Source organism: Delphinus delphis, chromosome 2 (assembly GCF_949987515.2).
Source record: "Delphinus delphis chromosome 2, mDelDel1.2, whole genome shotgun sequence".
Classification (NCBI taxonomy): Eukaryota; Metazoa; Chordata; class Mammalia; order Artiodactyla; family Delphinidae; genus Delphinus; species Delphinus delphis.
The window spans coordinates 92,164,429-92,190,461 of record NC_082684.1 but is presented as its reverse complement, the minus strand read 5'-3'; the positions used below and the strand labels follow the sequence as shown (position 1 = coordinate 92,190,461).

Sequence of the window (26,033 nt, the reverse complement as noted above, 5' to 3'; positions counted from 1 at the left end):
AGTTGTGTTTAAAAATCACTTCTGAGAGAACAGCGCGGCTATGATCATTACCATCGCTGATGTCAGGTCTCTGTGGAACATCTAATTCTTAACACTTTTTCACTATTTCTTTCTGATTATAAAAATTAAATGTGGCTTATTATGGGAATTGGGAAGTAGAGTAAAAGAAAAGAAAAAACAGACAAATCACTGGAGGTAATCAAGAGTAACAGTTTGGTATAAGGTTTTTCCAGTCATATGTTTGGAAACTAAAGTGAGATTATATGGTGCTTATTAATTTGTGATGTGTTTTTATCATTTATTATGCACATTTTCTAGGTCATTAAGCATCACCAGTACTTGCTTTGACCTGAGCTTTAAGGTGGCAGAAATAATTGTAAGTGCATCTACTTGCCATGGGTATATTTATTAAGAGTCTTTTGGCTTTAAGTAGCAGAAAATGACTCTGCCTAGCTTAAGCCAAAAGGGGGATTCTTGAAAGGATATTGGGGAAGCTCATGGAAGCTGAGGATCAGTGAACCATCAAACCAATAGAATACGGTCAGGGCTGCCGAGGCCTCAGCAGCAAGAGTGCAGGGACTCCCCATCTCTGGTTTTCTCAGTTCCAAATATCAAATTCCTAGGTAGGATGGTGATTGGGGCCTAATCCTGAACCACTCATCTTTGGCCAGGGCAGAGTTGCATTGGGGCAATATGGTAGTTCTGTAACACTCATATATTGAGAAGGGCATTTGCTGGGAGGAGGAAGAAACAGCTTGTAAAAACAGCAGTAGTAAATGCAGTAAAAAATGGATTCCTACCTCAAAGGGAAAAGAACACAATAGATCGATTTCTTCGAACACCTTAAAAAAAAAAGATTGGGAATGTATAAATCATCCCCCAAATGCTTCACTAAAATCTAAGGGTTGCAAAATTGTTAGTCAAATGTTTGATGTTATTATAGTTAGTGCATTAATTTTTGAACATAATTCAACTGAGCTGTATGTTTAAGTGGTGTTTGGATATTTCAAGAAACTTTGAAACTACATGTATAGGTATTGTATATGTTTATGCCTTTTTTATAGGATGTAGGGCATTGTTTTAGACATATTTATAGAGGTTTATAAAATGGTCATTAGTTTTGTTCTACAACAGGCTGTTTACAGCATCTATATTTGATTTGCCGAGAAATCCTTGGTCAGGCATGAAACTCCCAATTACAGTATTTTTTCCATGGCAAATGTGATCCACTTTATGAAATGGTATCTAAAAATATGTTGCAGCTGAAATCAGGGCCTGCTAATTTATCCATATGAATCTATAGAAACTTACAGATGTGCAGACATTATTGTATGAACACACACACACGTACACACTCTCTCTCTCTAACAGGCAATATACACACAGTCACTGACCTAAGTGAGAAGAGTTAGCTATCTGTCCATGTCTAAGTATGGATTATAGTGGATGGCCTCAAGAGTTTGAGGAGAAGCTAATTACTTCAGAGCTTAAAATGCATGAATGTTAAAGTGTATGCATTTGGGGGTGACCCCAGTATTTTTAGCTTTAGTAATTTTTCCCCCCAGACCTTCTCTACCATGTAGAGTTCAGTTGAGAATACTTTCTGGTATCTCCCTTTTGTGGCCCTCTTCAGTTTCCTTTAGAAGTCAGTACTGAATGTTTGTAACACCCCAAGCATTTTCAACTAGACTCTGTGTAAATGTCTCCAGGACCAAGAAATGGGGTTTCTAATTTTGATTTTAATGGACATAGTGGTCAGCTCCTGCTATGAATAATTTAACAATGCAATAGAATAGGCCTTTTGAACCATTGCTCCTGGAAACACCAATGCTGTGGTTGTACAGGCGCTTCCTGAAAACAGTCCAGAGTGGGCCCCAGAGTGTGTCTGGCCTAGAAGGCCTTGGGTCCCTGTGGTCCTTTTTCAGTGGGGCAGTCAATCGCAAGGGCTTCATCATCCATCATCTTTGGGCCTTAAGGTTCTCCCTGGAAGCCTATTCCATGGGCCTGATAGGTTGCAGAGCCACAGTGATTGGGGCATAGTTGGATCAATAAATATTTATTGGTTAACCGAGAGGTTTCAGGGCTTTTCAGGCCTGGATCACATTTCTTTAGATGATTCTGGAGGTCTTGAAGGTCACTGCTAGTAGAGAAAAGCAGAAAAGACCTAGACATTCTACAAACATGGAATCTGGCATCCTGAACTAGACCAAATTCCAGAACGAGGAGCTCTTAGACAATTGACTCAGGTCCCGGGCTCCATGGTAGAGCGTCTGGCACATGGACCCCATTCGTATACATTGTTGAACAAAGGAATGAAAATAAATTCGCTGAAGATACTCAGTTTAATTCAGAGAGCCTTGGGGTCCAAGGAGTTGATTCAGATGAAGAGAAGGATTTCTTGATCCCAGGGAACTGGCTGTACTTCAACCTCTTTCTAGTTCAGGGATTCAAACATGGTTTTCAACTTTTAGGAAGCAGTCTACAGAGCAGTTTCTTATTAATTAATAGCTACAGTCAGCATCATAAAAGTTAACATTTATAAAAGATATTACTAGTAATCCTATTTTGCGCATGAGAATACTGAGACTTAGAGAAATTATGGAACTCCCCTAGTAAGTTAATAAGTGGTGGAACCAGTAATCAGGTCTGCCTGACTCTCGTGTACTATGCCTCAGTCAAAACGAGAGAATTCTAAGGAACAAAACTCAGGGCAATGCTGAAAGCCAGAAGTGACAGAATAAGGAAACATCCAAACCTCAGGTTAGAATTTGTCCTAGGTTCAAGATACCAGATCCCTCGTTTGTGAGTTCTCTCTGGAAGGGCCTTCATAAAGATGCTCAAAATATGTAGCTGAGGATACTTTTAGCATCCTTTTCTGATCTCTACTAAGGGAAAAAAATTGTGTCAGACAGTGGTTCTCAAACTTCAGCACACGAGAGAATCAATCACCTGGAGGGCTTGTTAAAACACAGAGGGTTGGGCCCCACTCCCAGAGTTTTGAATTCAAGAATTTGCATGTCTGACAAGGTTCCTGGTGTCGCTTATGCCACTGGTCTGGGGACCACACTTTGAGAACCACAGGTGTAAGGGAACCCTATCAGTGGTTTCAAAATGAGTTCCCTTAGTTGGACCACGGATCATATGGAAATCCCTTATTTTTGAAAAGGTGGATCCCTAGAAAATCCCAAAAAGCATCTGGAGGTTATTTTTGCTTTTAAGAAAGGAAAAGGGCAAAGCCTAGGGAATACCAGAGAAGCGAGTTTTAATTCTGATATATGTATGTATGTATATATATACATATCTCCAGAAAAATCAATGTTACAGTTCCTTTTAGGAAGAGTGAACTAAATGGGAAGCACTCAAAATTCATTAAAAACTAATCTCAGCCTGAAAGACTTTTCTTTGATAAAAAGAGAGCTTTGTGGCCAAAGGAAATACAGGACAGTTGGCATGTCTCTCCACCTGCCAGGCAGATTTGTTCTGTTTCCCGTCAGGATTCTCCTTAGGAAAACTGTGAAATGCCTAATGGGATAAATGCAACTCTGACCCCTTTTCTTAAACATGAGTTGGAGCTTGTGAGAGCTGCACCTACTCTAGGAAAATGTGCATTTTCACGTATGTTCGATTAATAAGAGGGTGGATCTTTTTTTTTTTTTTTTTTTTTGCAGTACGCGGGCCTCTCACTGCTGGGGCCCCTCCCGCCGCGGAGCACAGGCTCCGGACGCGGCATGTGGGATCTTCCCGGACCGGGGCACAGAACCCGTGTCCCCTGCATCAGCAGGCGGACTCGCAACCACTGCGCCACCAGGGAAGTCCGAGGGTGGATCTTTTTGATCTGGATCATCTGAGCCACTTACGAGGATTTTCTCTGATTTTTTTTTCACTGTCAGCTGTGACAACGCAGATTCTTAAAAAGGAAAGGCATCCTCTAGTTAAGTGTTTATGACAAAGTAAAGTAGCATAATTCTGGCAGCAGCTTATGAGCAGGACTTAGGCTGGATCTAGAAACAGACTCTGAGATGGAGAGTCAAATGTAAAAGGTTTGCTGGGAAGAGTCTCAAAATCAACACTTGAGGGAGTGAGGGATACAGGACTAGACCTGGTGGGGCAGCGGGGGAGGCTTGAATAGTGATGCTGTCTCAACAAAGGCTTCAGCAGATCTCGTGGGTAAAGAGATCGGGCCTTCAAACCCCGTATTGACTTGTCATTGGTGCCTACTGCCTCCGGGGAGGGACATATCTGTGGGCTAGGTAACTGCCTTAAGGAGGGACAAGTTCTGGGGAAGGAACTCAGCTGTGAGCCATTAGCAGTGAACACTCCAGCAACAGGGGCAATGACTACCTTTGTTCTGAAAGGGGATCTGGGTTATGCAGGGGGACAAGGATCGTACTTTGTTTCAGTGCCATAGAGCTGTCTAAACATTTACATATTGAACATTCAGTATATCCAAGGCAGGTGCCATGGGGTATCTAAAGAAAATCAGATAAGCATTCTGCCTTTATAGAAATGTGAACTATCCATTGCTACTTGCATAATAGACATAATTGGACCTCTTCTACAACATATTATTTATAACATTCCAGTTATAACCATGGAGTACGCTGCTGGGTACTAGGTATTGTAAAAAGCAGGTTAGACCCAGTTCTCAAAGCAGACAGACATTTTAAGGATAAAGCAATAATAATGGCTAACATTTACTGAAGCATTGTTCAAAGCACTGTTATTATTCCCACTTTATAAATTTAAGAAACTGAGACATAGAAAGCTTTAAAAACTTGCTCAGGGGCTCCCCTGGTGGCGCAGTGGTTGAGAGTCCGCCTGCCAATGCAGGGGACACGGGTTCGTGCCCCGGTCCGGGAAGATCCCACATGCCGCGGAGCAGCTAGGCCCGTGAGCCATGGCCGCTGAGCCTGCGCGTCCGGAGCCTGTGCTCCGCAACGGGAGAGGCCACAACAGTGGGAGGCCCGCGTACCGCAAAAAAAACAAAAACAAAAAACCCCAAAAAACTTGCTCAACATGATAGAGCTTATAGGAGACTGCTAGATTTTGAATTCTGGCTGTCTGATTGCAGAGGCCACTCAATGAGCCTTTCTTCATTCTATTATCATAGAAGACTTATAGATAAATTAAAGTGCTCCACTTTTTTCCCTTTTAACAATTATTTATAGTAATTTTACACTTTTATTTCTGTATTCCTGCAAGCACTTTGTACTGCATCATGTACATGATATCATGTCACTTAATGAAGCTTAGTTGATATAAAAAAAAAAAGAAGAAGAATGTCAGTTCCCCTCTCCCTTCACTGAATGCTGGTAGGAGAAACAAAGAATGGAAGATGATAATTAACAGTATGTAGAAGAAGTTCCATAAGCCTTATATTTATACAGTAGAAGACCCATCTCTCATAAAACCCAGCTTCCTGTACCAAGATACTTAGCAAGACCAAGTCCAAAAATACGTATAAATAATCTTTGTCTGTGACGATTAAAAGGTTGTGTTCTAATGTTTTTTCTTCCATGTACAAGCTAATGGCTGACTGTGACCCCAAGGCCTCTTACATTCCTTTCTGGTTTGCTCCAGAGGAAGGGTGAGCAAACCACCTGCTACCTGATTTTGATTCTGCCACCTTTTGAGCCAAGGATGGTTTCTGACTTTTTTAAATGTTTGGGGGGAAAATATCAAAGGAGAATATTTTGTGACATGTGGAAATTACATGGCATTCACATTTGTGTCCATAAGTGTTTCTGGCACACAGGCATGCCCATTCGTTTATGTATTGTCTGTGGCTGCCGTTCAGGCTACAACTGCAGAGTTGAGTTGTTGCGACAGTCTGTATGGCTCTCAAAGCCTGACATTTTCACTCTCTGGTCCTGTATAAAAAGGCATGCTGACTACTGCTATGAAGAGATTCTCAACCTGACTTAGCTCTGTTGGAAGCACTTGAGGGAGCTTTTAAAACTCCCAGTAGTCCCACCCTCACCCATTAAATCAGAATGTCTGGAGATGAGACCCAGTCATCAGGATTTGTTAAAGCTCCCCTGTGTTTCCCCAATGTGCAGCCCAGGTTGAGAACCACTGCCTAGAGCATGAATACATTTCGAGGGGCAGATGGACTAGGCTTCCCAGCATACAGGTGGCCAAATGGGAGAGAATGCAGGTCACTTATCACCACCCATGTGTGCAGGGGGTCATGTGAGCAAAGATGTTCAGGACCTCCAGATGCCCTCTGGTGAAAGCCCTTCCCGTGAGGAGATAGCCAGGATAAAGGGGACAGAGTGGACAGGAGAGGATTATACCAGATATCTTTCCCAGCATATTGACCAAGTTGAATACAAATTTCTCGCCGAATGGAACATCATCAAATGTGCAGGTAGTGTAGCCTTCCCAACCATAGCTGCTAGGAGCAGGGGACCTAATTCCTTAGCATCCACTAATACGACCATCTGGTTGAAGCTGTAGAGCCCAGAACCAGTCATACTGTGCAGTGAGTTCAAGTAGAAGTTCTAATCCGCTGTGTGGTCCTTGAACTGATCTGCTTCAGAATCACCTGGGAGGCTGTTAAACTGCAGACCTATAGAATCAAAATCTCAAGAACAGTCCCAGGAATCTGCATTTTGAACCAGCATCCCAGTTAATTCTTAAGAACTTTGAAGTTTGATCGCCATGTACCTAAATGGTTATCTCAGTGAATTCTTAGCAGATGTGCATGCCAAAGTTGTCCGACCAGTGGATTCAATTGACTAAGCCAGTTACTAATTCCTTCCAGAGGCACACACACACATTTTAAAAAAATGGACTTACCAGATAAAATCTATAGTATATACACCAAATGGTTCATAAAAGAAGGAGTTATGGGGCTTCCCTGGTGGCGCAGTGGTTGAGAGTCCGCCTGCCGATGCAGGGGACACGGGTTCGTGCCCTGGTCCGGGAAGATCCCACGTGCCGCGGAGCGGCTGGGCCCGTGAGCCATGGCCGCTGAGCCTGCGTGTCCGGAGCCTGTGCTCCGCAACGGGAGAGGCCACAACAGTGAGAGGCCCGCGTACCGCAAAAAAAAAAAAAAGAAAAAAAAGGAGTTATTTTTGTTTTAAACAGTGGTGGAAGTCATACACTCGTTCTACCCATTACTGTCTTGCTCAACACTATAGATACCTCTGGTAAACTGTTTTCAGTATCTTAAATGGTACCAAATCTTCCTTTTTTGAAGATAGGCCTAATTTTTGGAAGTAGATAAACATCATTTGGAGAGAAATACGACGAATAAAGTGGGTGATTATGTTGGATCTGTTTTGGTTTTTTAAAAAATGAATTTTGGTGCTTAAGTGACCACACTGTATGATCAGTACACTCTTTAACCCCAAAAGACATGCCTTCATAATATTTTAGTGTATTTTGTCTAAAACAGAGGTGTTTTAGTTTATTCCAAAGTAAAGGAGAACAGTCTTTTGGATTTACCAATTCCAGTGTGTTTTGTGTGAAATCAACCCCATTCCTCTGTTGTCACTTCATATTTGAGGGTGTATAAGCCATCAGTATGGGGGTGTGTTTGCATTTTGAAATATGTGATTCTATTACAGGAAATCATTGTGGGGATAGGAGAAAATCAGCACTTCATTTCTGTTTACTGGGGAGGTACTTGCAGGGGAGGTGCGATCCTGGGGACGGGATGGTCTTTCACTTCATTAAAGTGCAGTTGATGGGTCAACCTTTGCATCAGAGCCAAAGGGCAGAATCACAGAGTAGACAGAACAACCTGTGTTCTATGGTGGCTTGTGTTGGGTAGAATTGCAAATGTACTTTATAATCAGATTTTAAATAGAATCCAGGTTGAACGGAGTGGTGAGATAAGTCCATGTGAGAGTAAATGCTGTGGGCAGTCCTGAAAGGTTTGATTTGACCATCTGGGACCTGAAGTGCCTATTTCTAAAATGAAAGGATATATTTTACGGGCTGTGTCGACCCTCCCAGAGTGCATGGGCGATGCCCCTTGATAATAGCACAAAGGGAGTTTGAAGTTTTCCATTTTCCGCTGGTCTAGGGGCATTGACTGCACTCATTGTGTGCTTATCGCCATGGAGGCAGGCTCATGTTCTAAAGTGTCCTGTCTGGGGCTTGCACACATTCTTGGATGTCTTTAATTTCACCAGGCTGAACAAAATTGAACACATAGATCACTGAGGCTTGATGTTCTGAAGGCAAAGATTTCAAAAAAGCAGGTACTAGTTTCCCTAGAACAATTGGAACACCGTAATACCACACTGATGTGGAGTCTGAATTACTTACGAGTCCTCTCATTCATCAATAGGAAAGCAGTTTGATTTTAGGGAAAAGAACCATTGCTTTTATGAAATTCTCAAAGGATTCTTGTCTCAAAAGATTGAGTCACAAATGTAAGGGAGAAGAAAGACATTTCTTTTCCTGTACTTATCCTCATGAGTGACGGTAAATGGATAATTTTTTTAAAATAAAAGTATCTAATAGTTAAAAAAAAAAAAAAAAAAGCAGTTTGAGACATTCAGGTGACAACTTGTCCCTGCGACATTGTTAACTGATTTCTTTAAGGGTTCATGTTGGAGACGAAAAGTAAGGGAAAATCCCTGTGCCTTTGTTCTGCCTACGTGTTTTTTGAGTTTTAGTTTGGAAAGGCTCTTGCTGGGATTAAAATGTATTCTTATTTCTGTTTTCTTGGACAAAACAGAACCACTCGTGTTTGTGTGTGTGTGTGTGTGTGTGTGTGTGTTGGGAGATGGGGATAGTTGCTTTTAACTGCTCTGCTGGGCCATTTGCCTGGTCTCATGTGACACAGTTTCTGGCTTTCCTATTTCCTGAAGAACTGTATTTTGACATTCATTGGAAACATTCTGTCCCACAGGCCCCCATCCTCCCTTAAATGCTCCCCTTTGTCTTGGTTTAGGATATTGCCTTCCAAATTTTAAAAAACAAAGATTGGGCAATATTGCTCCCAGAGGAGCTTAACTGTTTAAGAGTTAAAGACACAGAAAAATTATAACTTCTTAAGTACTGTAGTGGCCAGGGGTTGATGAAGAAAGGTGCCTTTGTTTGGGTGATTAGTTTGGACTCTGTTAAAACAGACAAAAATATCTTTTTTTGGTCTTATGGCGTAGGCAGGGTTTTATATGCTTAAAAGCAAATCTTCAACTGCATTCTCATTCTCTTACATCAGCCCGCTTCTCCCCTTCCCTCTCATGTGGCAAAACAATAAACAAAGTGACCACTGTTGGTGCCGTGGGTCTCTCTCTCTCTCTCTCTCTTTCTGGTACAGCCTCCCAGGATGGAAATCTTTAGCCGTTTAAACTCTGAAAAGTCTTGCTCCTCTAAGAGAGGACGATTGCTGAATGTTTGCTCGCTGGAGAATGTCCCATGGTCGTCAGCTTCCAAGACGCTCTGCAGAAATGCAGGCTGCTTGAGCAGCTGGGATGGTGGGGGGCACCCCCGTCCTGTGAGGAATCCCTGATTCAGGATCTCTGTTTTCTTTTTTCTCAGTATTTGTAAAGTCAGTGCTTTAGGTCGGAGGGTGTGTCTGGAACTCCAGGAAAGCACTGAAAGTACTATTTGTTCTTGAAAATGTTACAGTTAATCTCTTGGTCGGAGTCTGAGGGGAAGAAAAGATCTTTGTGAAGAAAGGCAACATATCGCAAGCACGTATGTGTCTTCCCTGACTGGGGTTTCAGATTTGCTAACGCTGATAACAGCAAAGAAAGGAGAGTTTTGAGAGGTTATTTTAAAGCAGTGGTTCTTAACCTGGGATGTGTGGATTCCCAAGAGGCCCACAGATGGTTTTCCAGGGATGGTGCCGAGGACCGGTGGGTAGGGGTGGGATGGGCCCTCTAAAATTGAATAGAAACGTTGGGACAAATAGGCCTTTTATTGAAGAGAGACCTATGATTCTCCTTAGAGTCTCAAGTAAAAAAAAGTAATAGCTACTTTATTTTTGGTAGCTCTTTTCCTCTGTTATGGCAAAAGACACATAAAATAAAATTTACCATCTTAATTACCACTTTAAAGTATCGGGTTGGCCAAAAAGTTCGTTCGGGTTTTTCTATAACATCTTACAAAAACCTGAACGAACTTTTTGGCCAGCCCACTATATCGTTCAGGGTCATTAAATACGTTCACGTTGCTGTGCAACCATCACCACTGTCCAGCCCCATAATTCTTTTCATCTTGTGAAACTGAAACTCTGTACCTATTAAACAGTAACCCCCCATTCTCCCCCAGACCCTGGCAACCATCATTCTACTTTCTATGATCTTTGACCTACTCTAAGTACCTTATGTAAGTGGAGTCATGCAGTATCTGTCTTTTTGTGACTGGTTTATTTCACTTTGCATAATGTCCTCAAGATTCATTATGTTGTAGCACATTGCAGAATTTCCTTCCTGTTTAAGGCTGAATAATATTCCATTGTATGTATATACCACATTTTGCTTATCCATTCACCCATTGAGGACACATGGGTTCCTTCCATGCTTTGGCTGTTGTGAATATTTTATTTATTTATTTTTCTTAGTTGTTTTGGCTGCATCAGATCTTAGTTGCAGCACACAGGATCTTTTGTTGAGGCATGCGGGACCTTTTCATTATGGCACGTGATCTCTTTGTTGTGGGGCTCGGGTTTCTCTCTAGTTGCGGTGCTTGGGCTTCTCTCCAGTTGTGGTGTGCGGGTTTTCTCTCCCTAGCTGTGGTGTGCGGGCTCCAGGGTGCGTGAGCTCAGTAGTTATGGCATGTGGGGTCCAGAGCGTGTGGGCTCTGTAGTTTGCTGCACGTGGGCTCTCTCATTGAGGCATGTGAGCTCGATAGTTGTGGTGCTCGGGCTTAGTTGCCCCACGGCATGTGGGATCTTGACCAGGGATCGAACCTGTGTCTCCTGCATTGGAAGGCATATTCTTTACCACTGGACCACCAGGGAAGTTCCTAGCTATTGTGAATAATGCTGCTGTGAACGTGGGTGTACAGTATAACTACTTTTTAAAAGCAAGTTCATAAGCACAAGTTTCCCCTTGTTTCTTTTGAGTTGTATATTAAGAGACTTTCTGAATCTGTGAAGCTTCTGGTGCCTCAACTTACTTTAAAGTTCTGAGTGAGTGTGCCTTGCACACATGTGTGTTCTTCCCCTGAGGGCATGTGGCCGGGCTCTGGAAGTTCTTCTCGTCCCTAAGGAGATAACAGCCGCTGTATAGAAAGCAAAGGGCTGGGGGCATCCTCATGGGCCTTCTCCAGAGCTGACCCCTACCACTTTGCCTTCTTCCCTTGGCAGGTTACTCCAGCCACAATGCAGAAGGATTGGCCAAAAAGGAGCCTCTTTCTGTGCTGGGGAGTGAGCAAGGGAGTGACCAATGTGTTTCTCCTCCCTAGTTCCCAAAGTCTGGGACTCCCTCCTTTTCATGCACTTGGCATTATGGTCCCTCCCTGGGTGAGTGTGGATTTTGAAGTCAGACTTGGATTTGCATTCTGTCTCTCCCACTATCCGCTGCGTTATTTGGAGGCAGTTATTAAAGTTCTTTGAACTTTAGTTTCTTCATTTGTAAAATGGGGATAAAATACCTACCGTGAAATGACATTATTAAGACTGAGAAGACGTACATAAAGTGATGAGTGCTGAGCCCGACCATATACATAGGAGCAGCTTCTTCATTAAAACCCAGGCTCTCTGCTACAAATCTAAAGGTAGGGATTTCTAATGTGAAAGCATTGCTAAATCTGGTCAAGGGTTTTTTTGTTTGTGAAACTTTGTGGAGTGGAAACCAGCAAGTCTACCAAGCAAACTGAAAAGATAAATCTGGACTTAGTGGCTATAAAGATGGAGGCGTTAAAGGCTAAGCGGGGATGGGAGCAGAGGGAGAAATAAAGATCTGTTATTACCTATAACGTGAGCGTTGTCCCATCTCTGCAATTGTTGGCAAAAGAGAGGCAGGTTGTGTCACTCCATCGGGACATCCTTGACGTGCCCTCACATCTCCACAGTACATGAGCAAAACTCCTGCTGAGGAACTAACTTTGCATTCTTTTGAATATTTTAAAAGATTTTTTATGCAATCAACTGTACAATGAAGGAAAACATAACACTGTTTACATCTAAACATCAATAGAATCAAAAACAGGAAACAGCAAATCACACACAGAAGACACCTAAACCAAGTCACTGTTTATATGCTCTTTCTATGTCACTATTTATACAGAATTAATTTTATATAGCTGCTACCAGTGTGTATATGCCATTCCAAGTTCTACTTTTCCCCACTAATTTGTATAGATTCCCCCCATATTTCTGTAGTTCTCATACTTAACATTTCAAGTGGCAATATTTATATTGATTTGTTTTATATCTATATCACAAGCTTTGGGGTTGGTTTTTTACTCTAAAATAAATGTTTCTTTTACATAACTACTCAATGCTATTTCAATACAAATTCCTCCTCCCTTGTCAAAAGCTCTGATAAATATTATGACATTTGTCATCTTTTATGAACTTTATCTCTAGAAAGATTGTATTAATACTAATCAAGGCCACCAGCAATGGATAAGTATACCTGAAGTGGAATTATTCCCATTTCCCCCAATACTGGCTTTGTAATTTTCTGTTCTGTGAATGTAATAAGAGTGGAGCAAGTATCTTATAGTTGCTTTAATTTTTAATTCCAGAAGTATAATGAATGTCAACATTTTCTTGTTTCTTAAAACTGAACTATTTCTAACTCCGTTTGTATGAATTACCTAATCCAGGAATTGGCAAATGACAGCCCTTGGGCTAAATATGGCCAGTTGCCTGCTTTTAGAAATAAAGTTACTGGAACACAGCTGTGCTCATCTGTTTACATGTTGTCTACTGCTGTGGTTGAGCTACAGTGGCAGAGTTCAGTAGTTGCAACAGAGCAAAGTCTAAAATATTTACTATCTGGCTCTTTTTAGAAAAAGTTTTCAGACTCTAATCCCATCTCTTAGCTCTTACTCACTCTTGTTCTACCACAATTTATGCTCCTGCAATATCAATGTCAAAGTACTGTAGTTCCTCACATGTTGTGATAATTTATGTTTTAGTGTCTTTACACATGCTCTTCCCTCTGTCTGGAATTTCCCAACTCCACTCTGCCAGGAAGGTTCAGCCTTCCAAACCCTCCTTGAGGGGTGCTCATCCTATAAAGCATTCCCTTTAATTCAAATTCATAACTTTACTTTTTGTTACAAGATATTGACAGCTGGAATGAGAATCAAGAAAACAATGCCTGGAAAAGCAATTTATAAAACTATAGATGCTATATAAAAGTAACAACTTCTAATAATAACTATTATTATACTTGGCAGCATCAGTGCCCGCCTTTGTTTCTACTTTTATTTCAAACCATTTACAGGGAGCTTTTTAGACCAAAGCACCCCTGTTGGCTCTCATGGAGTAAAGGATCTAAGAACACCTTTCCCATAATCTTTCTTTGTTAAATACCAACAACATATTTGGGTGCCTGGACTAGTTATTTTGGCAACACCAGAGACCAATTCAGATTAATTAGATGTGTCAGCAATTATTGACTAATCATTAAGATGACTCAAAACATCAATCAACCAACCAAACCAAAAAGACCAACTCTCTGAGTTGTCCTGCTTGACTCCACAGAACAAGTTTGGAATCCTAGAGGAGGAATAAACATAAAATTCTGAGAAGATATGCTAAGGCAAAAAGCCTTTCTATCCATTGGTTGCGGGTAATTATGTTGAGAACATAGCTCTGCACCACTATATATATAGATCTACCTATCTATCTATATTTATTTATATATCTTTATATCTATCTATCTATAACGTATATATATTTTTAATGGGTCTGCATTCCTCTCTCTGCATCCCCTTCCTTTGGGAATCAAAAACATCTCATAGAAAATATTTTCATGAAATCTAATATATATAAAAACTGTATAGTGTGTGTGTGTGTGTGTGTGTGTGTGTGTGTGTGTGTATGTGTGTGAATACAGGGTACTAATTTAAACGATGATGTCCAGTGGATCCGGAAGGAGTTTAGAGATTTCCATTTGCTTTGTGAAAAGTTTGATATGTGTGTTGAAAGCCATGAAGCGAAGGTTCAGATTACGCCACGTGAAAGCTTGGGTGGTTCTGAATGCTGAGTCCCAGAGATAAAAGCTCTTAGTTATAACTGCATTTCTGGAGAGGAGGGCGCCAGTTCATTCACCACTTCCATTAAGGAACAACTACTTCTTTTAGCGGTGCTCTTCTCTCAGGAAGTGCAATATATAGTAAGGGCAGAAAAATAAGCAAAGGAGGAAATCTGTTATTGATTTTCTTTTCTTCTGTGAAATTACATGAAAGCTCAATGGCTTGGAAAAGTAACTTAGTCAATAAGGCTCCATTTGAGACCACCTTGAAGTTCAATTCTCTCTCAATCCTTTTAAACTTCCTCTAGTGTTGGATTCTTTTGTATTTAATTATCTTTGGTGCTGAGATACTATGAAGCTTTTTTATTCATCACACCAGAGAGGATTTTGCTAAAGGTAAAACTGTGAAGTATTCCCAGACAGTAAAGTTCCATCAGTCCTTTTTGGTTAGAAATCAATAGCACTGAAAACCAATCCTTAAAAGCCAAGGAAAAAAGACGAAGAAGGTGAATAGTAGGACTCCTTACTGTAAAGCAATTTTTCAATATTAAGTTGTTGCTGGATTTTCTTGGGTTTGAGCTGCAGAGAGACTAAGCTCAGTGTTTTCTCCAGTGGGAGTGGGGAAGGTCATTTATGTCAGGCTCACCATTATGTGAGTGTACATTTTGGTCATAATACTTGCTAATGTTTATTGAACATTTACTGTGTGCTTGATAGTATGCTGAGTCTTTATATGGTTTCTGTTCTGTAGGGAAGCAATAAGTCGCCTGTGTGAAGCTGTCCCTGGGGCAAATGGAGCCATTAAAAAGCGAAAGGTAAATATTGGTGTTTTTTTTTTTTTTTTTTTTTTTTTAGTTTCCCTAACTATGGGAAAGATAGTATCAAAATAGTTGTTAGTTCATTCCACCACATGACCCAAGGTCTAGAATGGCCTTGATTATTTGACATGCTATCTGAGATGCACTCAAAGTTGTTCTTGTCCCTCAAATTTTTCTGACTTGCCAGACACTGTCTGAAATGGTGATGCCTGAGGGTCAGAGTAGAGAAAGCACCTGGGTCTTTTCAAGTCAGAATATCTGGTTGCAGAGCTAGGTATTTACTTACCTTTGAGCATGGTATCTCATCTCTCCAAAACTCCATTCTTGTTCCTGTAAAGTTAAGCTGTTGAACCAGATGACCAATTTTGGTACCTTCCAATTTCAATATTTTATAATGTATGTATTCTGCATTTTAACATTTTAGACTTTTAGGACTCCATGGCCTATTTTCAGATGGAAACAAGAGTGATGGTAGAGGTAAGGGTAATAAATGGGTAGAAGGAGCTTTTCATGTTGAAAGAAATCATGAGATTTGATGTTAGACTTGCGCTTAAATCCTGTCTCTGCCACCTACTAACTGTGTGATCTTGATCAAGTCATTTCACCTTTCGAATCCTTGGTTTCCTCATTTGTAAAGTAGGAGAAAATAGCCCTTAGTTTATAGAATTATGTAAGAATTAAATGAAGTGATGTGTTAAGTGTCTTGCTTACATTAGGCTTTCAACGCTAATGCTAGTTAGTATTATCCCTAGAATACTTAGTTGCTTTGAAAAGTCCAAAGGGGAGGTGCAATGGCGCTTAAGATAACTATATAAATTATAGAAGTATAGACTGTTTAAGGGGGGAGGAATTTTTAGAGATCTCCCAGTTGAACCCTCTCACTTTGCCAGCTGCTAAACCGTGGCTCAGAGAAGAGACTTGCCTTGAGTCACTAGGAAGATCAAGGTCAGCACCAGCTGTAGACGCCAGGTCTTCAGAGTCCCGGCTTTACTGCTCTATTTCCATACCACCCTGTCTAATTTTTTATCATTACTCATTATTTTGCATAGGACTGAACCCACTGTCACCCAGGGTGACTCAGATGAGCCACATGATCTGGGAAACTCTGAAGAATGGCTCTTGAATTCTACTAGAACTCCCATTACTAGTTTCTCTGACAGAACCGATGGTCTGTCTGTAGCCTCTAGCCTCCTCCTGCCTCTCATAACCTCTGTGAATAGGAGGTTCCGACTGGAAGATCCCAACAAACAGGCTTATTCACTTAAGACTTTCTCATTTCAGGAGTAGTGGGATCCACACTCCAAAACAAAATAAAACAAAAGCAAACCAGGCTGTCACCTTTCCAGAAAGTACACATGTAAAGAAGTAAAAAAAAAAAAAAAAAAAAAAAAAGAAATTTTTGAGCTAATTCCCTTTGGTAGCTAGCTTTTTTATTGAGTACGTAATACATGCCAGGGACTCTTCCACGCACTTTATATTTTTTATATTCTTTTTCCTCCGCAATTTGAAAAATTGTGATAAAATACACATAACATAAAATCTACCATTGGAACCATTTCTAAGGGTATAGTTCAGGGATATTAAGTACATTCATACTGTTGTTCAATCATCGCCCCCATCTATCCCCATAACTCTTTTTTTTTTTTAAGAAATAAAGTCATTTACTTGAAGAACAGAATATACTTAGAATTGTTTGCTTCTATAAAGCCCATTTCCCCCAAGCCTTAACTTTGAAATTTCATATTAAGCAATGAAGTTATTTTACACAATCTAGTTAAACAATTTATTAGGAATAGTCCCGTAACTCTTTTTTTTATCTTGTAAAACAGAAAGTTTATACTCATTAAAAAACAACTTCCCATTCCCCTCCCCCCGTCTCCAGCCCCTGACAACCACCATTCTACTTTCTGTCTCTATGATTTTGACTACTCTAAGTATCTCATATAAGTGGAATCATACAGTATTTGTCTTATTATGACTGGCTTATTTCACATTACTTCACATAATGTCCTCAAGGTTCATCCATGCTGTAGCACATGTCAAAATTTCCTTCCTTACTAAGACTGAATAAATATTTCATTGTATGTATATATCACATTTTGCTTTCCATTTATCTGTTGATGGACACTTGGGTCACTTCCATGTTTTAACTATTGTAAATAATGCTGCTATGAACATGGATGTACAAATATCTCTTCAAGTCCTTGCTTTCCGTTCTTTTGGGTATATAACAAAAAGTAGAAATTGCTGGATCATATGGTAATTCTAGTTTTAATTTTTTGAGGAGCTGCTGTACTGTTTTCCATAGCTGTGGTACCATTGTACATTCCTACAAATAGTGTACAAGGGTTTCAGTTTCTCCACATCCTTGCTAACACTTGTTATTTTCCCTTCCTTCCTCCCTCCCTCCCTCCCTCCCTCCCTTCCTTCCTTCTGACTAGTTATAGGTCTACACAGATTTCCTATTTCTTCATGATTTAGTCTTGGTAGCTTTTATGTTTCTAGGAATTTGTCCATTTCATCTAGGTAATCCAGTGTGTTGACATACAACTGTTCATAGTATTCTCATAATCCTTTTACTTCTGTTGAATTGGTAGTAATGACCCCACTCTCATTTCTCATCTTACTAATTTGAGTCTTCTCTCTTTTTTTCTTAGTTTATCTAGCTAAAGGTTTGTCAATTTTGTTGATCTTTTTGAAGAACCAACTTTTGGTTTCATTTTTAACATTTAAAAAACATAAATATTCATTCTGTAACAAAGTCCATAACTTACAGAGTGTTGTTACGTTATTTTTAAAGCCTCCAGCTAAGTTCCTATCAACAGTTCTTGGCAAAAGTAATCTTCAGTTTTCGGGAATGAATATAAAACTGACCATCTCAACATGCAGCCTCACATTGATGAATCTTGACAACCAACAGGTAAGATCATGAATGTCACTTATAGTTTAACATATCATCTATTTTTCTAGAACAGTCTGGGCATAATGAAGAGAATAAAGTTTCAGACAGTGTGCCTAAAACTTAATAAGACATGAGGGAAAAAAAATCTGCCAAGGATTTATGTGTAGCAATAATTAGGACAACAGTATTACTAACCCATCACTGAGGCATTTAACTGCCTACATACTTGCCCCTACCTATCGGCTTTGTAATAAAAACTAAGGTGCAAAGAACATATTAAGTACCATTTGGAATATACTTGAGTCAGTCATTTATTACTCTCCGCTACCCCTCTCCAAAGGGAAAGAAATGCCATCATCAGAACTAACAGACTGCATGTTGGACTGGGGATGCACATGAAGGACAGAGGGGAAGGGTGATGTTAGGGTCAATGTTCTAGCTAACCGAAATTTAAGCAGAAAACATTTTCTTCCAACCCTTAAGATTGAAAAGCCTTCTCAAATGTTAATGTGTAAACAACTTTTTCATCTTTGATGATTTATGATTCTATGGTGTGCCTGAGTTCTCACTGTAAACACTATTTCTCAAAGAACAGCATTGTTGAAGCAAATATAAAAGATATACAGGCATTGCGCTAAATATGTACTTTAAACTAGGACACTCTTTTTTGACTTATTTTTTAAACTAAATTCCTTATATCAGGTTATTTATGTATGTTAGAGTCTAATTTTTCTTTGTCTAATATGTAGTGATTTGAGGTTCTTAGTATTTAAGTTTTTACTGTGTGGAGTGCTATTGATCAGGGACTCACGCAAGGTTTAACGTGTACTTGTCAGTGATAAAACAGTAAGAGGCTTTGAGGTCACGCGTAGGTTGAAAGCCTGGCTTTGCCACTAACAAGCAAGTTACCCTACCACTCAATTTTCATCATCAGTGAAATGAGGATTATAGTCTTAAACATAGAGTTTCTGAGAAGATGGTCTTAGCAACAGTATGTGTCTTATTGGGTTATTTAGAGGATTAAGTAAGATCATGTAAATCACTGGATGTAAATCACTCAGCACAGTGCCCGTTGCATGGTGCATTTTTCCTTGGGGCCTTTTCATGTACTCAGTACTTAGCAGGGAAAGCATATTGTCATATGTAAAATTATAAAATTGTCAGTAACATATAAGTACAGTTATAAACATTTTGATTTCCATTTTTTTACCAAAAAATTCACTTGCAGTTTTTTTTTTTAATTTTTCTTGGAGTATAGTTGATTTACAATGTTGTGTTACTTTCTGCTGTATAGCAAAGTGAATCAGTTATGCATATACATATAGCCACTCTTTTTTAGATTCTATTCCCATATAGGTCATATATAGACTATTGAGAAGAGTGCTATATAATTTATTTATTTATTTATTCATTCATTTATTTTTGGCTGCGTTGGGTCTTCGTTGCTGCACGCAGGCTTTCTCTAGTTGCGGCGAGCGGGACTACTCTTGCTTGCGGTGTGTGGGCTTCTCATTGTGGTGGCTTCTCTTGTTGCGGAGCACAGGCTCTAGCAACATGGGCTCATAGTTCTGGCTCACGGGCTTAGTTGCTCCACGGCATGTGGGATCTTCCCTGACCAGGGCTCGAACCCATGTCCCCTGCATTGGCAGGTGGATTCTTAACCACTGTGCCACCAGGGAAGCCCCCCTGTTTTGTATAGTAGGTCCTTATTAGTTATCTGTTTTATATATAGTAGTGTGTATATGTCAATCCCAATCTCCCAGTTTATCCCTCCCCAACCCGGCTTCCCCCCACCCCTGGTAACCATGTTTGTTTTCTACATCTGTGACTCTGTTTCACTTGTGGTTTTGAGGTTTGCTTTATTTTCTAAATTCAAAAGCAGAATAAAATACATTGCTTACACAGTAGTATAAAGCACCATAGAGGAAAATGTTTAATATGAAACAATTTTAAATAGATTCCTGTCTGGTTGAATCAAGATTGGTTATCCAAGAGAGGTGATACCATTGATATCTGACAGCAGAACATATGGGGCTGTACTTGGAAGATGCAGCCAATCTAGGTGGAAGGTGAAACATTAATTGTCCTTCGGATGCTTTGCCCTCAAGACATTTGTGGATGTAAAATTTAGTTTTAGTTTTCACCTATGTGGATGGTACCAGGGATGCTCAACTCTTTTAGTTATAGGATTTCATTGAGTATAGGAACCCTTGAATTATCTGAGTTTTGTAGGGGAGGAAGAGTAGGCAAAGCGAGAGCCATCACGGTGACAGCTGTGTAGAATTGAATGAGCATTTTTAAAAATGGCTCTTTCCATGGGTGACTGAAGTGAATTGGGAATTTAGGAAGAAGAGGGTTGTGGTGTGTATGGTGGAGGGCACGTTATTCTCAAAATCTCTTTCCCCTCTGCTACCCTTTTCCAGGCCACTGCAGTTAGAGCTGGTATTGCCACACGTCCATAGTCTTTCAGGTGAATAAAAGGAGGGACAGTGGGCATGGGTGGCTTCCACGACCAATAGTTACAGCAAAGAGCTGCTTTGGGGAGTGGCTCACATCTTTTCGGCACTGGTGGCATTGAATGGGCTGTGCTCAGCCCACCGCTGGAGTGGGGACCAAAGTTAGGATCTCATTGATATTAGACCCAGGGGCTGATTTTTAAAAATAACTTTGAACTATTCTGCAGACCTGGGGAGAATGGCCACGGGGATGGGGTTTGGGGTGTAAAAAAGATGTGCCGCTCTAGATGCTTAAACTCAAGAAGCTTTATACGTTCCTTCAAAAGGACAGCTAAAATGTCCACGGGATAAAGGCAGCAGAGAAGTGACCGTGTGGACATAGCATGAGAAAATGCTTTATCAATTAAATTTTCCTTAAAGAAAACTAGCCTCTGAAGTTCTAAGATAAATACAAATATCCTCCCCCCACCCTTAACTTCAAAGATATACTTTGGACTGAAAACATAAATAGCTTCAAGTTTATAGATACATTCATAGATGACAGAGCATTTATGGGTCAGATGGTTCACATTTATCTTGTCACTGAGAACATCAAGAATGTAACCATTCACTCCCAGAAAATGTCTCACAGAACCTCAGGGGCAGAAAATAAGATATTAAACACGCAAACATGCAATGCTTGCAATTTTTAAAACTTACCATATTTGGGGATGGGAAAATATATTTTGCAAAAGCAAGTTATAGGGGTTTTTATATAGTCCTTGTTTTAAAAATTCAAGCAACAGGGCAGTGGTTGAGAGTCCGCCTGCCGATGCAGGGGACACGGGTTCGTGACCCCATCCAGGAAGATCCGGCCCGTGAGCCATGGCCGCTGAACCTGTGCGTCCGGAGCCTGTGCTCCACAATGGGAGAGGCCACAACAGTGAGAGGCCCGCGTACCACAAAAAAAAAAAAAAAAAAAAAAAAAAAATTCAAGCAACAGACTTCCTTGACATACTTTAATAAGGCGTTAAGCAAAAATGTCAGTCTGAGTAGCTCCTACTCCCACTATTTCTCTACTTGTTTCTACACTCCTGTCATCGACTCTAACAGCTACTGAAATTGAGACGGGTACTAAAGAGATAAGGTAAAACGGGCAGAAAATGGAGACATCCTTTAGTCTCCGAGAGGCAATTCAAACACCTACAGAGGCCAGGCAGGTAATGCAAACTGTCCAGGTTCATGAACACACAGTGGTGCGAGCACAGTGATAAATGACGAGTGCTACTTGGTCTCCACGTTGGGGAGACAACACTGGGGAACATTGCAAACAGAATACTTTCCCTGTGTAAAGGCCAATCAGATGCTTCCAATGGGACTATAGGTCAAGGGCTGCCAGGTCTTCCACTTTGGGGGAAAAAAAAAAAGAAGATGGAAATCTGGGAGTTTTGCTGCTCTCTCTGGATTATGAGATGTTGGTCTTTAATTAAGAAATTAAAATTATAAGCATGAGCCAAACAAAATAGAGGCGTTCTTGAGATGAGCCAATGTGGGACATCTGATCTAAGCAAACATTTAAAGTAACTATGGATAGACCTAGAAAGCTCTGCACAAATCACACTACACACTCATAAGTTTAAGTTAACTCTCCCCATTCCACATCCCCATCCTCTCCCCCCATCAGAGAATCAGGATTACAAGGTCCCCAGAACTCCTTTCTTTAGTTTATCTGTTTATATAGATGTGTGTATATCTTCAGTTAATCCTCACCATGTATAAGGTTCATCCAATTATCCTTATTTTCAGTTCAGGATCCTGAGGCAGAGAGATTAATCTACTCAGTTACAGAGCTATAAGCAGTGGAGCCCAGATTTGAATCAGGTAGGCTGGTTCCAGTCTGTGATTTAACTGTAACATTTTAAAATGTTACCATTTCCTACCTTTAGTAAATATTAACAAGTATTAATTTCAGTGGTCTCTCAGGTTATTGCCTAGTTTGTTTTTTTTTGCGGTACGCGGGCCTCTCACTGTTGTGGCCTCTCCCATTGCGGAGCACAGGCTCCGGACGCGCAGGCTCAGCGGCCATGGCTCACGGGCCCAGCCGCTCCGCGGCATGTGGTATCTTCCCAGACCGGGGCACGAACCTGTGTCCCCTGCATCGGCAGGTGGACTCTCAACCACTGCACCACCAGGGAAGCCCCCTGCCTACTTTTAAGACCAACAAACCAACCATCAGAGGAGTGAGAGAGTCCAGGTCTTTCTCCCCAAAATGAGCCTTCAAACCCAACAGGGAGTGGTTTTCTTTCCCCCTCCTCTTGCTCCCTACTTGCTCCCTAAGAGAAAGAGAATTACACTTCCTGGTTTATAGATCTGTTTTTTTCTGAACCTATTTCCCATCATCTTTATCTGGAGGTAAGTGCAACTAGTCAGTTCATGTATACTGGCACCCTTTTAATTCTTTGTCCAGAGTCCTGTTAATTCACATCACACAAGCAGTTATGTATCCAGACTCATAACTGCATCTACAAGCTGTTTGAAAATGCAATGAAAGAAGTGAGCCGTGTGAGAGGAAGCAGGATTAAGATGTTTTAAGTGCCAACACTTAATCTTCTATCTAGTGTTTGCCCATCTATCACTCCTCTCCCCGCCAAGCTCATGTCTGAATTATAATCATCCTTACTTGTCAGTCCTATTTTTTTTTTTTTTTTTTTTGCGGTACGCGGGCCTCTCACTGTTGTGGCCTTTCCCATTGCGGAGTACAGGCTCCAGACGTGCAGGCTCAGCGGCCATGGCTCACGGGCCCAGCCGCTCCACAGCATGTGGGATCTTCCCGGACCGGGGCACGAACCCGTGTCCCCTGCATCGGCAGGCGGACTCTCAACCACTGCGCCACCAGGGAAGCCTGTCAGTCCTATATTTTACAGAAAAGAACCCCTCCTCGCTAAAAGACAGGATGACTGTTAACATAAATAAGGCTCCAAGTTGTCCTGCTGTATTGGATGTGTCCTTTACTGCCATAATGGAGCAAAAACATCTGGTACCTTTTTGCTGATCCTAAGACCTGTTGGTATATTCAGTTTTACTGGGCACAGCCTCCTGACTAATTATTATTCACAGAGAACATCAACATCTTAAGAACCACAGTAACATCCTTATTGATTTGGCAGTTTTTCCCAGGTTGGCAAATTCTCTTATAGGAATTTGCTAAGTTTAATTTCCACCAATTAATTTGTAATCCGGTATTTGAAGCTGGAGCACGTTCCCTTATAGTCATTAAGTTTAAATCATAAGGTGATTGCAATCATACAATAAAACCAATATAACACAATAAAAAGTAGTATTAGAGAAAGTACGTATGCAATACCATTAGCCAAACAAAATACACAGAACAAGAAATTTTTATTATCCCCAATGCTGGTGCATAACCACTAACAAGCTTAATTAGAGGAGGAGACAGAGGGAAACTTCAGATACCGAGGTGGATTTCTGGGCAGGTTTAAAACCTTTAAGGGTTGTTCATGAAGTCTTTTTTAGGTGTAGGGCTTTCCTTTTACTGGACAATTTTCACTTAACAGTTCTTACATTATGAAGTTCAACCAGAGTCTTTTGCCTGTAAAAAATGAAAAACAGAGAGCAAGTAAAACACAATATTTCTCTAGTATATACGGATGTTAGAAATAGTGTGTTTTCTTTGTACTTTCACATACACATTAATGTCTACATTTGAAACTTATTAAGGACATCTTAATTTTTGACTTTTAAAAATGTCCAAGACAATGAATTTTCTTGAATTAAAGGTTACAGTAGCTTTAAAAATGATCAAGATACATGTACAAACAAAATCTCAGATGCTCTTGGAAACACATTTTAAGATATAGCACACATGATACATATTTCTTTTGGGGTTTGATTATCCTTTCGGGATACTGAAGAATACTCGATTTATTTTACACTAAAAATTTAGCTTTTGATAACCACGGCTTGGATAGATCACAAAATGGAACCTGACAGTTTTCTCGATATGCTTTCAGTCCAAATAACTCAAAAAACATCTCATGTCCTAAGCTGGATAAATTAGTTACTTTTTCGCATATAATTAGTATCAGTGGGCTCTTGTACTGGCAGTCTGTCTTGGTCATGACTTACTCTTGCAAAGCCATCCCTTACAGGAACATATATTTTCCTCAATGCAAGGAAATTAATCTGGATCAATAACAAAGTCAAAGCCATAAATGTTTCAGGACATTCTTGAAAACAGGTTTCGACAGTATTTAGATCCTTTTTCTTTAACAATTTCCTTTTTCATAACTGTGCAGTCGCTACTTTATTCTACAAAAAAAAAAAATTTTTTTTTTTTGAAGACCAAGTTTTTCATTGGCACGGAACTATTTGGAATGAACCCAAGAGACAGTGGAATGCCAGGTCTCTCCTCAAGTAGTTTCCTCCTCTCTTCACAGCGTTTAACTACTCTCTATCAATAATCTCATCACAGCCGAGCTCTTCGGTCAGACGATTGACAACCATGAGTGAAAAAAGCTCTTCGATAAAAGCCAACTGATCAAACGGGGTCTTCTCATAATGCATCTGAAACCCGCCATCCAGAGCTGCTTCTCTTGCTCTGGAGGTTCTCAAAAACATCTTGTTGGCTTCTTCAAGGGCCGCTGATACTCTGTAGCCTGCACCACTCAGCTGCTCCTCTTCCGGATAGTCGTAGTCGTCCTCCCAGTCATCGAATTCCTCGCCCTCGTCCTCGCTCTCGAAATCAGGGCCCGCGATCTGGCCTGGCTGCTCCCCAGGGCCGGGCCGGCTAGCGAGGCCTCGCTGCCCCAGCGGCTCCGCCATTGGCTGGGCGGCCTCCTCCTCCATCGGGCCTTCCTCCTCCAGCTGTGGCTGGGCCCCGGCGCGGGAGGGGTTCAGGGATGGCTCCCGGCTCCCGCCGCCTACCTCCATCTGCGGAAGGTCACTCTCGCCAGGCATCACATCCATCTGCAGGTCATTGCTTTCCTCATAGAGCTCGGACAGCTCGTTCATTTCAGACATTGTGCAAGCGGCTCAACCTCCCCGCAAGGCGTTTTCGGCAAGATCGGAGCTACGCGGCCGTGCGGTTGTGCGCTTGCGCAAGCACCGTGCGCTTGCGTGACCTTGTGCGTGTGCGCGACCCCCAGACACCGCCTACCTCTCGGAGCGCTGTTTGGGGGCCGGCAGCTGGCAGTTCCACCCCGGGCATGTTCCCGGGGCTCGCTGGTAGGCTTTCCGTGCGTTCGAACTTCAGACCTAGATGCTGTACGTGCAAGACCATTGCTTGACCACTGCCTTACCTAACCGTTCTGCTGCTTATGATGCGATAAGCTTGGAAATACATGGCTCTGTAAGACCCCGTACTCCTCCTCCCTCATCGCCCCCCTCCTTTCTCTCCCTCTTTCTGCGCCTATTCTATCCCCCATCCCCAGGCAGTCGCGTCTCTTCCACGGTTTTATCTGTCTTTTATCTGTGCGCTAATGACCGCTAAATCCGCAGTTCCAAACCACACGAAGTTCTCAACCGCAGATCAACATATTTAGAATTTATCCATTCATCTCTCCTGTTTTTCTCATTTTAAAAAAAGTTAAATTCACAAATAAGCATATTATCGGTGTTCTTTAAAAAAACAGACAAGAAATACATAGTCCCATTGCATTTCGCAGGAGATAAAGGTACACTGTTACCAGTTTGGTGTGTATTCTTTAAACCCTTTTTCTTTACGTTTACATGAATCTTT

General features: G+C 41.1%; 2 protein-coding genes across 3 annotated transcripts in view; one reads left to right on the top strand and one right to left on the bottom strand.

The window, feature by feature from the left end:
- SHC4 (SHC adaptor protein 4) overlaps positions 1-26,033 on the top strand; it is a 131,501-nt gene that overhangs the window by 52,321 nt on the left and 53,147 nt on the right. For both annotated transcript variants that reach the window (XM_060005193.1, XM_060005192.1), the window contains exons 3-4: positions 14,872-14,935; positions 17,739-17,858. In XM_060005193.1, coding sequence (XP_059861176.1) covers positions 14,872-14,935; positions 17,739-17,858 — 184 coding nt within the window. The remainder of the gene's footprint in view (positions 1-14,871; positions 14,936-17,738; positions 17,859-26,033) is intronic.
- Positions 23,656-25,392, bottom strand: EID1 (EP300 interacting inhibitor of differentiation 1). Its single transcript, XM_060005194.1, has 2 exons — positions 24,422-25,392; positions 23,656-23,885 (listed from the first exon to the last, which is right to left on the bottom strand). The coding sequence occupies exon 1, from the start codon at positions 25,313-25,315 to the stop codon at positions 24,740-24,742; it is 576 nt and encodes a 191-aa protein (XP_059861177.1). The 5' UTR covers positions 25,316-25,392; the 3' UTR covers positions 23,656-23,885; positions 24,422-24,739.

What these genes read in the sequence shown, in the direction of transcription:
- EID1 (XM_060005194.1), bottom strand. Translation starts at nt 25,315, where the DNA reads ATGTCTGAAATGAACGAGCTGTCCGAGCTCTATGAGGAAAGCAATGAC.